The sequence below is a fragment of the Phycodurus eques genome, chromosome 9 (assembly GCF_024500275.1).
Source record: "Phycodurus eques isolate BA_2022a chromosome 9, UOR_Pequ_1.1, whole genome shotgun sequence".
Classification (NCBI taxonomy): domain Eukaryota; kingdom Metazoa; phylum Chordata; class Actinopteri; order Syngnathiformes; family Syngnathidae; genus Phycodurus; species Phycodurus eques.
The window spans coordinates 11,800,497-11,813,921 of NC_084533.1; the positions used below are offsets into that span (position 1 = coordinate 11,800,497).

The window sequence follows — 13,425 nt, forward strand, 5'->3', positions numbered from 1 at the left end:
TTTGTTTTCAGAGTCCATCGCAGTTTATTTCACACATTGTAATAATTACATGTGAAATGAACTGCAATGAACTTATTACAATGTAATTGATACAAACCTCAACTTAAAAAATAAAAGTAAACTGCCATAAACTGCAGGTTGCGATAAGTGTAACTGTTTTCAAGCACCTTCACTGCGCAATTGTGTTAAGTGTAACAGGTTTCTTTTTTTTAAATATTCAACATTGCCATCATTGCAATGTTTTCATTCATTAATTTGTCCCGTGCCCCCCCCCGCCCAGCAATTGGTCCCCCCACTTTCGGAACCACTAGACTAACTATAAAAAAAGCTCACTCAGTAAAAAACTACAGTACATGTTCACGTACACATCTGTATCTGTAAAATATTTGCAAAGGCAGAATTTCTATGCTCCCTTTGTATGGATGTCTTTAGCTTGACCAAGCGTACATAACATTTTCGGTGAGGGAGAAATCTATCAAATATTATTTTACCACCACAATATCAATGATTACATTATATTGATTACGTTGGCCAGGCAAGAAAATCCTACAAAAGTATTACTCACTGCAGGTATCCATTTGCCGCCAAGGTGGCTTCCACATTCAGGGCATTTTGTTGGCTTGTGTCGTGTGACGTAGATAAATGAACAATGAGGATTTAGACACTTCCCACGACCTCTTCTGGTGTATGTTTTCACAGCCTACAAAAAAAGCAGAGACAAAACGTTATCGTACATTCAGTATACATTTATATTCTTGGATTTAAAGCTGACGTTTGCAGTTTTCAAACTGCAAGCAAGATTTAAATGGAGCCTCACTTCACTCCCCCCCCCCCCCCCCCTGCCCCCCGCATCTCTGACCAAAGCCACACCCCTCACTAACGTGAACGTGCATGAGACATGCATTGTGCAATCGTGCACAGAAAATAAGCCGCATTAAAACTTGATCCTTGTTTTGTCTTGACAGCTGTCCAATGTATTCTTTTTAACTTTTGCTGCTAACCGGAGGTAAATAATCTGGCCAAAAAAAATCTGCATGAGGCTGCTGTGTGTACAGACAGCGAGGCTGTGGCGTGTGCGCAGCAAATTATTCTTCAGTCTTTACAGTCTCTGATAGGCTGCTCCTGTCATGGAGGGACAAGATTTAAAATGATAATTAAAATTAAATTCCAAGCATAACATGTGGCCAAAGAGGGGTAATTTTTCAAAAGAATTTTAACAATATTCTATAGTCAGGTCATACAGGCAGTTTTAACACAGTATATGACAAAGTGTTTTTTGGGGGGGGTTTGTTTTGTTTTTAAACTGCAACCTCCACCTTCAACATGTGCCAGCACTGTCAGGTTGTTCGAAAAGTCTGAGTCGTTACCATCTTGTATGACGGCTCTTTTCTAGCTGCCACAGAGACCATCATTAGGGGGCCCAAAGGGCTGACTCCTGCCAAAGATTTGGGCTCAAGCATGTTCTAAAAAGAAAACAAATATATATATGCAACTTAATTTTACCATTAAAACGACATGTCAATAAACATGGTTGGTGGATGTGAAGGCATTACCTCGTTGGGGATAATGGCAACCATCTGTGTGGTTTCCCCTTGGGTTTGATGCATTGTCACCCCACTATTAACACCAGCAGCATGTCTTATCTCACATTCTTTCATTTGAACACAGTTTGCTGTAACATCCACAGGGCTCAGTGAGAAAGAAATGTCTTTGGAAGTTGGAGACACAGATGTAATGGATGAAGAGGAGGATGTGCATCCTCGGATTGCTGTGGAATACGACATCTCTCCTGTATTCCCAGGTTTACCCACAGACCTCTGAGAAACATCCACTTTGCAAGCCAGGCCAAGCGTCTGGGCCTTTTTCAGCTCTTGAGTCAAAGTAGGAAAGGACAAATTTCCATTACCTGGATCATTGAGACTCTCTGCCAGAGAACCTCCCGCCTGGGGATCGTCGGTCAAAACAAGGTAACTAGCTCTCGGTAGGATCTTACGGAAGCCTGGGAGGTCTTTGGATGGGCTGGGAGACAACAACTGTAATAAAATCAAAAACAATGAGATTCAGACCATGTAAAATCCACTTTGGCAGAGATCTGGACTCGAGTCACCTGACTCGGACTCGAGTCAGACGACTCGAGTCAGACTCGGGTCACCTGACTCGGGTCACCTGACTCGAGTCAGACTCGAGTCACCTGACAGAAAGGTACAGAAAGTATTCAGACCCCCTTAAATTTTTCACAATTTGTCATATTGCAACCATTTGCTAAAATCATTTAAGTTCATTTTGCCCCTCATTAGTGTACACACATCACTGCATACTGAAAGAAAAAAGAATTGTTGAAACTTTTGCAGATTTATTAAAAAATAAAAACTGATATAACACACAGCTATAAGTATTCAGACCCTTTGCTGTGACACTCATATTTAACTCGTGCTGTCCATTTCTTCTTATCATCCTTGAGATGGTTCTACACCTTCATTGGTGTCCAGTTGTGTTTGATTATACTGATTGGACTTGATTAGGAAAGCCACACACCTGTCTATATAAGACCTTACAGCTCACAGTGCATGTCAGAGCAAACGAGAATCATGACGTCAAAGGAACTGCCTGAAGAGCTCAGAGACAGAATTGTGGCAAGGCACAGATCTGACCAAGGTTACGAACACATTTCTGCTGCACTTAAGGTTCTTTAGAGCACAGTGACCTCCATAATCCTTAAATGGAAGACGTTAGGGACGACCAGAGCCCCTCCTACGGCTGGCCGTCTGGCCAAACTGACCAATCGGGGGAGAAGAGCTTTGGTGAGAGAGGTAAAGAAGAACCCCAAGATCACTGTGGCTGAGCTTCAGAGATGCAGTCGGGAGATGGGAGAAAGTTCTAGAAAGTCAACCATCACTGCAGCCTTCCACCAGTCGGGGCTTTATGGGAGAGTGGCCCGACGGAAGCCTCTCCTCAGTGTCTGCAGTGAGGCAGACTTTGTATCGGTCCGTTGTGGTAAAGTAGGAACTAAGCCGAAAGGCGACGCTCTCAATTTACCGGTCGATCTACGTTCCTACCCTCACCTATGGTCACGAGCTGTGGGTCGTGACTGAAAGAACAAGATCCAGATACAAGCGGCCAAAATAAGTTCCCTCCGCAGGGGGCCATTAGAGATAGGGTGAGAAGCTCGGTCATCCGGGAGGGGCTCAGAGTAGAGCCGCTGCTCTTCCACATTGAGAGGAGCCAGATGAGGTGGCTGGGGCATCTGATTTGGACAGCTGCCCACCGCCAAAGTGTGGACAAACCAGGCGGAGGAATCAGCGCCGAGGGACTCACCCAGTTTCAGGAGAGAGTCGCTGCAATCATGGGTGACACTGCACTTTCAGGGGTGCTGGGAGCACATGTGGCTGACTCTGATCACCCTACAAGGTTAATACCATGTATTTGTATAACTCATAACAAATGTGTTCATACAGTAACTTACACTCAGCCCTGTGAGATAAAGGTTCATGCGTAAATGTTGTATGTATGGTAATAAATCTTTTGAATTCAAATAGAAGCACATCAGCATATCAAAGAGGATTTCAAAAACTTTGACTCCTTTTTGAATACTCAATTTATTACTTCCAGACATGTGCATCCTGGGACTCACATAGTTTCAAGTGTAAAATGATCTATGGTTATATTCCATTTTAGTTTCATCCTCAAAGTTCACCCGAAAACTGAAAATCCCTAATCCCTGAAAATCCCTAATCCCTGTGAGTAGTGAAACCTTTTTTACGTACTGTATCAGTGCCGTCCTTCTCCGAGTTGGCCTTGTCCAGATAGTAGCGTTTCTCTGCCACACTGAGCCTTTTCCAGCTCTCACTGATTCGCTTGTTGATCTCTGATTGTGGCTGATTGGGTCTCTCCTGTTGCATAATCTGATGGACATCGAAGTAGTACAGCAAGTAGGCAGACCTGTATGACATTTTTTTTTTTAAATCATGGAGGCTCAATCCCAGTTTGTGAGTGTGCAAACATTTTGATGTGAGCATTACCTGGGCTTCTTCGGCTTCACCTCACCCTCTTCCTGACTTTTGCGCTTTCGTTTCTTGGGGGAAAGTACTTCAACCTGGTTGTAGGCGCTCTCCACCTCCTCTGTCAGCTTCACTACCTCACATAGGTCCACCTTCTCCATAATTCCCTTGGATCTAGGACCAATAGGATAACAGACTTAACTTTGTTGTCACTTTAGTTTTAGTTTCAGTCAGAGGTTACATAAATACTTACACTCTGTACTAAGTAGAAGGACAGACACTTGAAAAAGGCTCTGGTAGAAAGCATTGCTTCAACGCTTGTACTTAAAAGTAAAAAAGTACAGACTCTGAAATGTACTAATTAGGCTTTACACGATCAGGATTTTTGGGGTCGATCGGCAAGTTTAAAAAAAACGATAACCGATCACAAGATGGAGCAATATGTCTATTTAAATGACCTGTTCATTTACTGTACATACTTGTGTACTTAATTGCTCAAAGAATTGTATTTACAATACATAATGTATCTTTGTTCATCTATTTATGCCAGTGAAGCACAGCGACAGACAGAACAAGTGAATGGTCTTCTATTAGATGGCAGGAAGTACATACAGTAATTAATGTCTCCACTTTTTGTGACATTTTTGTTTGTTGGCGTGCCGTGAGATTTTTCAATTGTAAAATACAGTGGGTACGGAAAGTTTTCAGACCCCCTTAAATTTTTCACTCTGTTATATTACAGCCATTTGTTAAAATCAAGTTCATTTTTTCTCTCATTCATGTACACACAGCACCCCATAAACGTAATTGTTGAAATTTTTGCTGATTTATAAAAAAATAAAAACTGAAATATCACACAGCAATAAGTATTCAGACCCTTTGCTGTGACACTCATATTTAACTCGGGTGCTGTCCATTTCTTCTGATCATCCTTAAAATGGTTCTACACCTTCATTGGAGTCCAGCTGTGTTTGATTATACTGATTGGACTTAAGAAAGCCACACCCCTGTGTATATAAGACCTTACAGCTCACAGTGCATTTCAGAGCAAATGAGAATCATGAGGTCAAAGGAACTGCCTGAAGGGCTCAGAGACAGAATTGTGGCCAAGGTTACACAAACATTTCTGCTGCACTTAAGGTTCTTAATAGCACAGTGGCCTCCATAATCCTGAAATGGAAGACCTTTGGGACGATCGGAACCCTTCCTAGAGCTGGCCGTCCAGCCAATATGAGCAATTGGGGGAGAAGAGCCTTGGTGAGAGAGGTAAAGAAGAACCCAAAGATCACTGTGGCTGAGCTCCAGAGATGCAGTCGGGAGATGGCGGAAAGTTCTAGAAAGTCAACCATCACTGCAGCCCTCCACCAGTCAGGGCTTTATGGCAGAGTAGCTCGACGGAACCCTCTTCTCAGTGCAAGACACATGAAAGACCACATGGAGTTTTCTAAAAAAAAAAAAAAAAAACACCTCAAGGACTACAAGATGGTTAGAAATAAGTTTCTCAGGTCTGATGAGACCAAGATAGAAATTGTTGGCCTTAATTCTAAGTGGCATGTGTGGAGAAAACCAGGCACTGCTCATCACCTGTCCAATACAATCCCAACAGTGAAGCATGGTGGTGGCAGCATGACAAAGTCCATCAGCATAGAATGCTAAATATTGGCCGATAACGATCACGCCGATCAGATCGGTGTAAAGTCTAGTATTAACAAGTACGAAGTAAAACTTTTTTACTATTTTTTGGGTCAATTAGTCTACAATGCCCGTTTTAATACCGCCGCACAATGGGGGTGAGGGAGGATTTATCTTAGATAGTCCTCAATACTGAGAAGAGAGCGAGTGTGTTGGCTCGACTTCCATGCTAAACAGAAAACACCTTACATGCCACCTTACATAGGAAGCTTGTGGGTTTTAGCCTGGCACAAGACAACACATTCACCACGAATCATTCTTGGTGCCGACAACATGAAACAATTAAATAAGGCCATGGATGAGGAATGTCTTGTTTCTCCAAATCTGTTTCTGTTGTTGTTAATGGTGCCCTGGATCACGTTCCTCACAGTCGCTGCTGACTCTGTTTTTCACACCATGTGAGAGCCCAAGATCTCAATCAAACAAGGACTTTCTTCACTCCTGCCCGATCTCAGGGGCAAGGGTGAACCACTGGGGTGACCTCCCAGGGAGCATTGGTGGTTCCGTGGGTGCTGGTGGGGCCCCCCTGTCGCTCCTCGGGTCCGCTTCCTCCTCTTCTCTCCGTTCCTTGCGTCCCGCTGCGATCGTCTCTTCCTCTTCCCGTGGGGGTGGGGCAGGTGGTCCCCTGCGGGCTGTGGGATCTGCTGTGGGTTTTTTGTCCCTCCCTGGACAGGGGGGGTTCACCTTCCACACTCGAGGGCGGGTAGTGGGTGCTGATACACGGGGTAGGGCCAAATACTGCTAGTCGGGGACCTGGCAGTCATACTAACAGGGAGGTAGGTTGGCTCTCACTTAAGACCTCTTTATACTCCCGTGGCTGACAACGCCCGCATTGCATCACGTGACCGATGAATTGGCCCACACGGCCTCTCTGCGTAGCTTCAAGCGCGCATGGCAAAATACTGTTGCCGTGCGTAGAACGCCGCGGAGATCATCTCTCGTGATTGGTCGGTTTTAGTCACATGCTGTGGTGACGTACTCAGCGTGCTCCTTGGTTCTACACTATCTACGCAGCCGCCGTCTTGATCAATTTTGCAGCGTAATTAAATGTATCCGCCCCTCGACTGATTGGGTGGGGTCCTAAGCCTCCACGGTGTAGGCATAGCAATTACAGGACACTTCTGGCAGTCTGTGTATGCAAAACAGTGTCAATTCACTTGCATGTGTCCACAGGCACACACCCCTGGGCCTATTTCGCTGGGTGTGGGGCCACTCACTTATTGTGAAAATAACTTATGAATATGCGAATTGCTTGTATATCCCCTAACTCACATTCTTTTCCTATAGACTTTTATCATTTACAGTCAATCCCACCACACTTCAATTGTACAGCTGGGTTCACGACCCTTGTCCTGCATGCTTTTTCTCCTATTCCATCTTGTCCTGTTCTTCCTGCACTACAGCTGCATGCAACACTCACTTCATTGTTGTAGATATGTAATGATTTACTTTTCTCATCCCGTTTACCATTAGTGCTTTGTCTTCGTTTCTCTCTCCCCTCCAGAAACCTTGTTCTGTTCGACTGATCAATTCTGATTCTCAATAAACATCAATTATAATACTAACCACAGCGGAAGCTTAAAAACTCCACTGTAACACAGTAAAACTGTTCCGGCATAAAAGGGATACAGATCCTCCATTCTGCTTGACCTAACAGCCAAACAGGACAAAAAAAATAATAATAATCAAGAGCTCAGCCATGGTTCATTTACAGACCCTTTCCAAAAAATGTGAATATCATGGAAAAGTTTATTTCCATTCAAAAAGTTAAACTTTGATAGATTATAGATTCAGGGCCCACAATTTAAACAATGTCAAGTATTTATTATTATTATTTTTTACATATTTTGGGTTTCCAGTTCATAAAACCTATAAAATTCAATTCAAAAACAATTTGAATACTGTGAAGAAATTACCATTTTACTTCAGTTTTTGTAAATAAATAAAAATAATAATTAAATACAAATTAGGGTCACATTAAATCAATCAAAATATGGTACTTCCAAAACAATTATGTTAATCTTCAATACTTGGTTAGGAATCCCTATGCTTCAATCACTGGCTCAATGCGCTGTGGCATTGAGCAATCAGCCTGTGGCATTGCCTGGGAGTTATGGAAGTCCAGATTTGCTTGATGTTTGCTGTCAGTTTTTCTTTGTTTTTGGGTCTGGTGTCCCTCAACCCAACTGAGACAACTGAACCAAACTGAAGCAATTTGACACCTGGGGAAACCTGTGCAAGTGCTTTGAGTTTATTAGACGATTAGTGTGTGACACTCAGTTTAAAACATTTATGGGCTGAAAAATTTGGACCTATTTCTTCACAGTAGGTGAAAGAAATTTAAAACGTTTTGAATGGAATTATGAAATAAATAAACTTTTTCATGATATTAAATTTTTTTGGAAAGGGTCTGTACATCTTTTTGAAGTTGTGTAGTCATCTACGGAGGTTGAAAAATAGGTTAACAAGTCTACTTTGACAAAGTAAGGAGTAGAAAGTAAATTTCAATTTTCAAATGTAGTGTGTGTAAAAACTTGTTAGAACAATAAATATTCAAATAAGGTGCACATACCTCAAAAATCTACTCAAGTACAGTATCTTAGAGCAGCATTTGTACTTCGTACCCACCACTGCCTTGGATGAAGGACCAAGTTAAACTTTGTGCCGCCGCCTGAGTTTCAGTCTCAGGGGAGTTTATATATATATATATATATATATATATATATATTATTGTTATTATTATCGCACGTAGTTAGCACAAAATAAAGGGGCCAGCACTGAACTCAGCCGGAATTCTAAAATAAGGACATATTGGAAGCAAGTTAAGACACCAGTCGGCCAGTGTATACAGGCAAGTCACCTCGGTAGCTATGACAGTGTCTTGGTCATTCCAAAATGTTGCCATATTGGCCCACAGGAGCACTAATGGAGTGTCGACACAAGTTAAAACACCTGCACTCTGATGTTTCAACGGAGCGTTAATGGCCCGACTGCATACTGCCAGCAAACTCACAGCGTTGTCCAATGAAACGGCTTCTTGTTGAAGTCTTACCTCGGATGGCCCGAAGTGCTTCACGATGCTCTGAAAATGATGTTAAGTACGCCCAAACGGCCGGATATTGCAAAGAGGCTGTATAATAGTGCTATAGAATAAACTCTATTATTAAAGGGTGGAATTCGCGAGGGATAAATGGCAAAAGTCGCTTTGTGTCACATCGACTGGTACAAAAAAACATGGCGATTTCGCAGCTTGGGTTCTAAACAAATAGCAGACGGTATTATGGAAACACTGGCCAATCACGTTGGACGTTTTTGACACGTGAAGGTGACACTTAGGTTCCGGTATGGATGAATGAAACACATCCGTGGGATTGCGCATGAAACGCATCGATAATGTTGAAGTAAAAAGGAAGAGTCTTTATTTGATATTAGAGCGTTTGAGACACTGCACTAAATTACATTGTGATTTACCGAAGAGACGCACTCAGACCTAACTAATCGCAACGCTTGGTTTAGGTTAGTTAATCGAACACTGATCAACTCGATGAGAAAAAATGGCGGATGACAAGGTGAGTAGAACTATCCGGCTTTTATTGTTTTAGTCTTAAATAAGTCAGACCATAGTGGCGACAAAGAGTGGAACATTGCGAATGGATTTAATTTAAGTATGACGACCTTTTAGTTATGGTTGCACGGGTGTGCCAATAAACAGAGCTGTTTAACTTTTATTACGGGAAATCTCTGCAGCAGAAAGCATGAATGACATGTTTTATAATATAGCAGCACTTGCTGTTGGCATATTAATGCAAACACGAAAGACGAGGATGATTTGTATTTCAAGCGGAACGGTGAAGCGCTTGTCTATTTTTAGGATCCCCTGAAACGGTTGAAAGACCTGACGCAGCTCAAAAATCAGTTGGAGGACATCCAGAAGCGAGTGGAGAACGAAATCTCTGTGGGAATTCCTCAGGTAGGCTCCGTGATTAACTCATATCTGATGACTGAAGCACAGGAGTAGGAAAAAGAATATAGTTTTAAATATTACATTTGTCATAAATGGAGTGATGGTGTGTTCTTTTCAACTACATATTGTGTAAAATATACAATTATGTACATATTTGTGCCCATATAAAATAATTTGATTCATATTCAGTCAGATTGTCAGCTGACCTTAATATTAAAGGAAACGTATGCATTTTTTCCCCTCAGAATTTCAAACATTTCCCTGGTGTCTTAATAACATGTCTGTGACATGCTTTCGTCAAAATAACCCCAGGATCAATAATTATTATTATTATTTATTTTTTTTGTGTGGCGGATATGATTCAGTCCCACCCAGATAGGTGAACATCTGCAGTAGAGACAGAAAAAAATCTAAATAGTTTTACCCCTCTCATATCCTTTAAAAACATTTAAACTTATTGAAGCACACTTTTTAAACACACTATAAATGTAGTCGAACACAAAACAAATTTTGCTAAGCAATAAGCAACAACGATGCTGTCGATAATGTAGTGTGCATGTACATCCATGTGCCTTTAAGAGGCAGGGCCTGGTGGGTTACCAGCCTGCTTGTGAAAGGTTGTGTGCCGCTTATCAGAAGCTACCACTTTTAGTTCACGCTAATCTGTGAATCCAACAAAAACTCCATGCAGTGCTGCTAACCTTGCAACACTGGCAAATGAATCCATCCGACAGACTCACTTAAAACGACTGCCCATAGTATTCAATTGCATTATCGCCACTCAGCCTCAATATTACACGTGGCACATGACATAGCCAAACACAAATACACTTCACCCCCAACATCGACAACTGTTATCAGGAGGAAATTCTGATTAAACTGTTGGCTCAGGTTGACGTGTGCTACTACTGCAGCTATACTTACCTTTTGGCATTGATGGAATTGTGCTTCAGCCGATGCTTAAAAGTGACTCTTTCGCTCTGGAACTCCAGCCAGCCAAGTTGCCAAGTCATTGGCTGAGAAACTGTGTACCCGTGATTATTATGTTGAGTTTGCGTCACAGACCCACCCGCAATTGGCGAAAATCTGTGACATATACTTACTTTTACCCATCCCGCACAGTTGAAACACAGGGAAACCCTGAACCCTTAAATGGTTGTCAGCCAATCGCAGGGTTCATATAAACAAACAATCATTTTCACTTACGGACGATTTAGAGTCTTTAATTACGGACGATTTAGAGTCTTTAATTAACATACCATGCATGTTTTGGGGATGAGGGAGGAAACCGTTGTACCCGGAGAAAACCCATGAAGACATGGGCAGAACATGCAAACTCCACACAGGCGGATTTGGACCCAGGTCCTCAGAACTATGAGGCAGATATGCTAACCAGTTGTCCAACGTGCCACTCTATCAGATTTATTAAACCATAAAAAGATAGAGGAATAGTTAAGGAAGAAGTCAGTTGCTAAAGAGATTTGATTTAAAAAATCAGTTACTCAGTACTTGTCCCCCACCCACCGTACTCATTCCTCTTACTCAAGTAATTATTTTGGAGGACTACTTTTTACTTTTACTAGAGTCACATTATTGTCGAGTAACAGTACTCTTACTTGAGTAGAATGTTTGGCTACTCTGCCCACCTCTGCATTAACTAATATAAGAGAGGGTGGCAAAGAGCAACTATTATACATCATCAATCCCAGAATGATTTGCGTTAAGTTAATTGTCATTACAATTGGGGTTCCGTTTAACAGCTGTTCTGTGTGGTGTGTCAAATACATGTTCACTTTCCAGGGGGTTTCATGTCTGCTTCGTCTTGCAGGGTGGCACACTGTTGGGATCTCCGTTCCTCAAGGGCTTCCTGGCCGGTTATGTGGCGGCCAAACTCCGCTCTTCCGCCATCTTTGGGCTGCTCCTGGGGACTGTCACTGGCATATATGCAGCACAGAACTATCAAGTGCCCAACATTGAAAGGACCATCAAAGACCGTCTCAACAACTTGAAAAAAGGCTCCAAGTAATTTGGGCGGACTGGCGAAAGCCTGGTGCTACTTCTTGTTTGTCAGTGATGGACTGCAATCAGCAATTTTCACTTACTATTTATAATTTAAGCCTTCATGCTTGTGAGGTTTGGTCCATTACATTTCATGAAATGTTTTGTTTGGTCGTCCTTGACATGGCCTTATGTTAATTGCACTGCAGTTCACGTTCTAAGTTACTATTTAATTTTGTATTATTGACCATGATCGTGATCAAGAATGAGAGGACGAAGTACAGGCGGCGACGGGTGCCGAGGCTCCAGTGGGGCGCCCTGTTGTGCGTGATGGTCCTCATCTACGGCTCTCACGCGCCGCTCATTGCTCTGAGCAAGGTTGAGGGCCGCGTCCCTTTCAATCCGTCCTCGTGCGTCATTATGATCGAGCTGGCCAAGCTGCTCCTGTCCTTCGCCGCTCTCGTTACGACCGAGGGCACGTCAGCCTTACTCTCACCTCCTTCTCCGTTCCTCGTTGCCCCCTACGCCGTCCCCGCGGCGCTCTACGCCCTCAACAACAACCTGGTAGTCCTCATGCAGGCTTACATGGACCCCAGCTCGTTCCAGATGCTTAGCAACCTCAAAATTGCCGCCACTGCTCTACTCTTCTCCCTGTGCCTGGGCAGGAGGCTGCGCTGGGGTCAGTGGTTCAGTCTGGGGCTTCTCATGACGGCGGGAGTGTGCCACAGCTTCGCCAGTCTGGATCCAACAGACGTGAGCGCAGCGCAGCGAGGGGCCAGGCTTCATATCACAGCGTGGGGGCTCTTCCTCATGCTGTTGTACTGCTGTGCCTCGGGGCTGGCGGCTGTTTATACAGAGAGGGTGCTGAAGAGCCAGAAGCTGCCGCTCAGCCTGCAGAATCTCTACCTCTACGGGTTTGGCGTAATCATCAACGGGCTGTCCTCCCTCTCTGCCCTGGTGAGCGACAAGAGCTTTTTGGAAGGATACTCGTGGACCGTTTGGACCATCGTTGCCGGACAGGCGGCTAACGGCCTCTTGATGTCTGTGGTGTTGAAACACGGCAGCGGTATCACACGACTCTTCGTCATCTCCTGCTCCATGCTGGTCAACGCTGTGTTCTCGTGGGCCGTTTTAGGGCTGCAGCTCACTTTCCTCTTCCTTATACCGCTCTCCATGGTCGCCCTGGCAGCTTATCTTTACTACACGTAGAGGAGTCTTCACCAAAACTCTAGTCACTGCTTTAATACTCAACTTTGGGTTCTCTTGTTTTTTCTTCTTGCCTTTTTTTGTGAGTTTGAATGTGAAAATCCAACTATTACTGTACTTTAAAAATATACACTCACTGGTTCAATTAGGTGTGCATCGTAATGGAATACAATGTTTGCCCTTACGTAGCACTATAAATGCCATCTATTTCATCTATTTTCTAGAACACTTGTCCGAATTTGGATGGCGGGTGAGCTGGACGCCAGTCCACCTGACTTTGGCTGAAAGTAAAGGTACACTCTGGACTGATCACCAGCCAAGTACAGGGCACATATAGATAAACAAGCGTTCACGCTCACATTCACACTTAAGGAAAAATTTGAATTGTTACAATTTGGTTTTGGAATATGGGAGGAAGACTTATTACCCAGAGAAAACCCATGCAATTATGCGTAGAACATGCAAACTTTGCACAGGAAGGTTGGAGCCCAGATTTGAACCCCCAACCTAAAAAAAAAAAGGCTAATACAGTGGGAGGAAAAAGTATGTGAATCCTTTGGGATTTCT

The 13,425-nt window shown here is 43.2% G+C and overlaps 3 protein-coding genes across 8 annotated transcripts in view; 2 read left to right on the forward strand and 1 right to left on the reverse strand.

Moving 5' to 3' along the window:
- The window catches only part of hmgxb3 (HMG box domain containing 3), a 28,184-nt gene extending 19,260 nt beyond the window's left edge, over positions 1–8,924 (reverse strand). For 3 of the 6 annotated variants that reach the window (XM_061685883.1, XM_061685887.1, XM_061685888.1), the window contains exons 1-6: positions 8,743–8,924; positions 4,020–4,172; positions 3,765–3,939; positions 1,554–2,033; positions 1,368–1,463; positions 566–700 (exon numbers count right to left, since the gene is read on the reverse strand). In XM_061685883.1, coding sequence (XP_061541867.1) covers positions 566–700; positions 1,368–1,463; positions 1,554–2,033; positions 3,765–3,939; positions 4,020–4,159 — 1,026 coding nt within the window. In that variant the 5' untranslated portion in view covers positions 4,160–4,172; positions 8,743–8,924. Of the gene's footprint in view, positions 1–565; positions 701–1,367; positions 1,464–1,553; positions 2,034–3,764; positions 3,940–4,019; positions 4,173–8,550; positions 8,623–8,742 lie in introns of those variants that run through there. The other 3 variants (XM_061685885.1, XM_061685884.1, XM_061685886.1) reach the window with 3 other exon arrangements.
- Positions 8,925–9,065: 141 nt separating this feature from the next.
- LOC133408121 (SLC35A4 upstream open reading frame protein) lies at positions 9,066–11,680 on the forward strand. The gene is made up of 3 exons (XM_061686625.1): positions 9,066–9,259; positions 9,562–9,660; positions 11,483–11,680. The coding sequence occupies exons 1-3, from the start codon at positions 9,245–9,247 to the stop codon at positions 11,678–11,680; spliced, it is 312 nt and encodes a 103-aa protein (XP_061542609.1). The 5' UTR covers positions 9,066–9,244.
- Positions 11,681–11,893: 213 nt separating this feature from the next.
- On the forward strand, positions 11,894–13,003 carry slc35a4 (solute carrier family 35 member A4). The gene has a single exon (XM_061686624.1). The coding sequence runs from the start codon at positions 11,902–11,904 to the stop codon at positions 12,859–12,861; it is 960 nt and encodes a 319-aa protein (XP_061542608.1). The 5' UTR covers positions 11,894–11,901; the 3' UTR covers positions 12,862–13,003.
- The last annotated feature ends 422 nt before the right edge of the window (positions 13,004–13,425 follow it).

What these genes read in the sequence shown, in the direction of transcription:
- LOC133408121 (XM_061686625.1), top strand. An exon ending in TCTCTGTGGGAATTCCTCAG is followed by an intron (nt 9,661 to 11,482) that starts GTAGGCTCCGTG and finishes TTCGTCTTGCAG; the next exon opens with GGTGGCACACTGTTGGGATC.
- slc35a4 (XM_061686624.1), top strand. Translation starts at nt 11,902, where the DNA reads ATGATCGTGATCAAGAATGAGAGGACGAAGTACAGGCGGCGACGGGTG.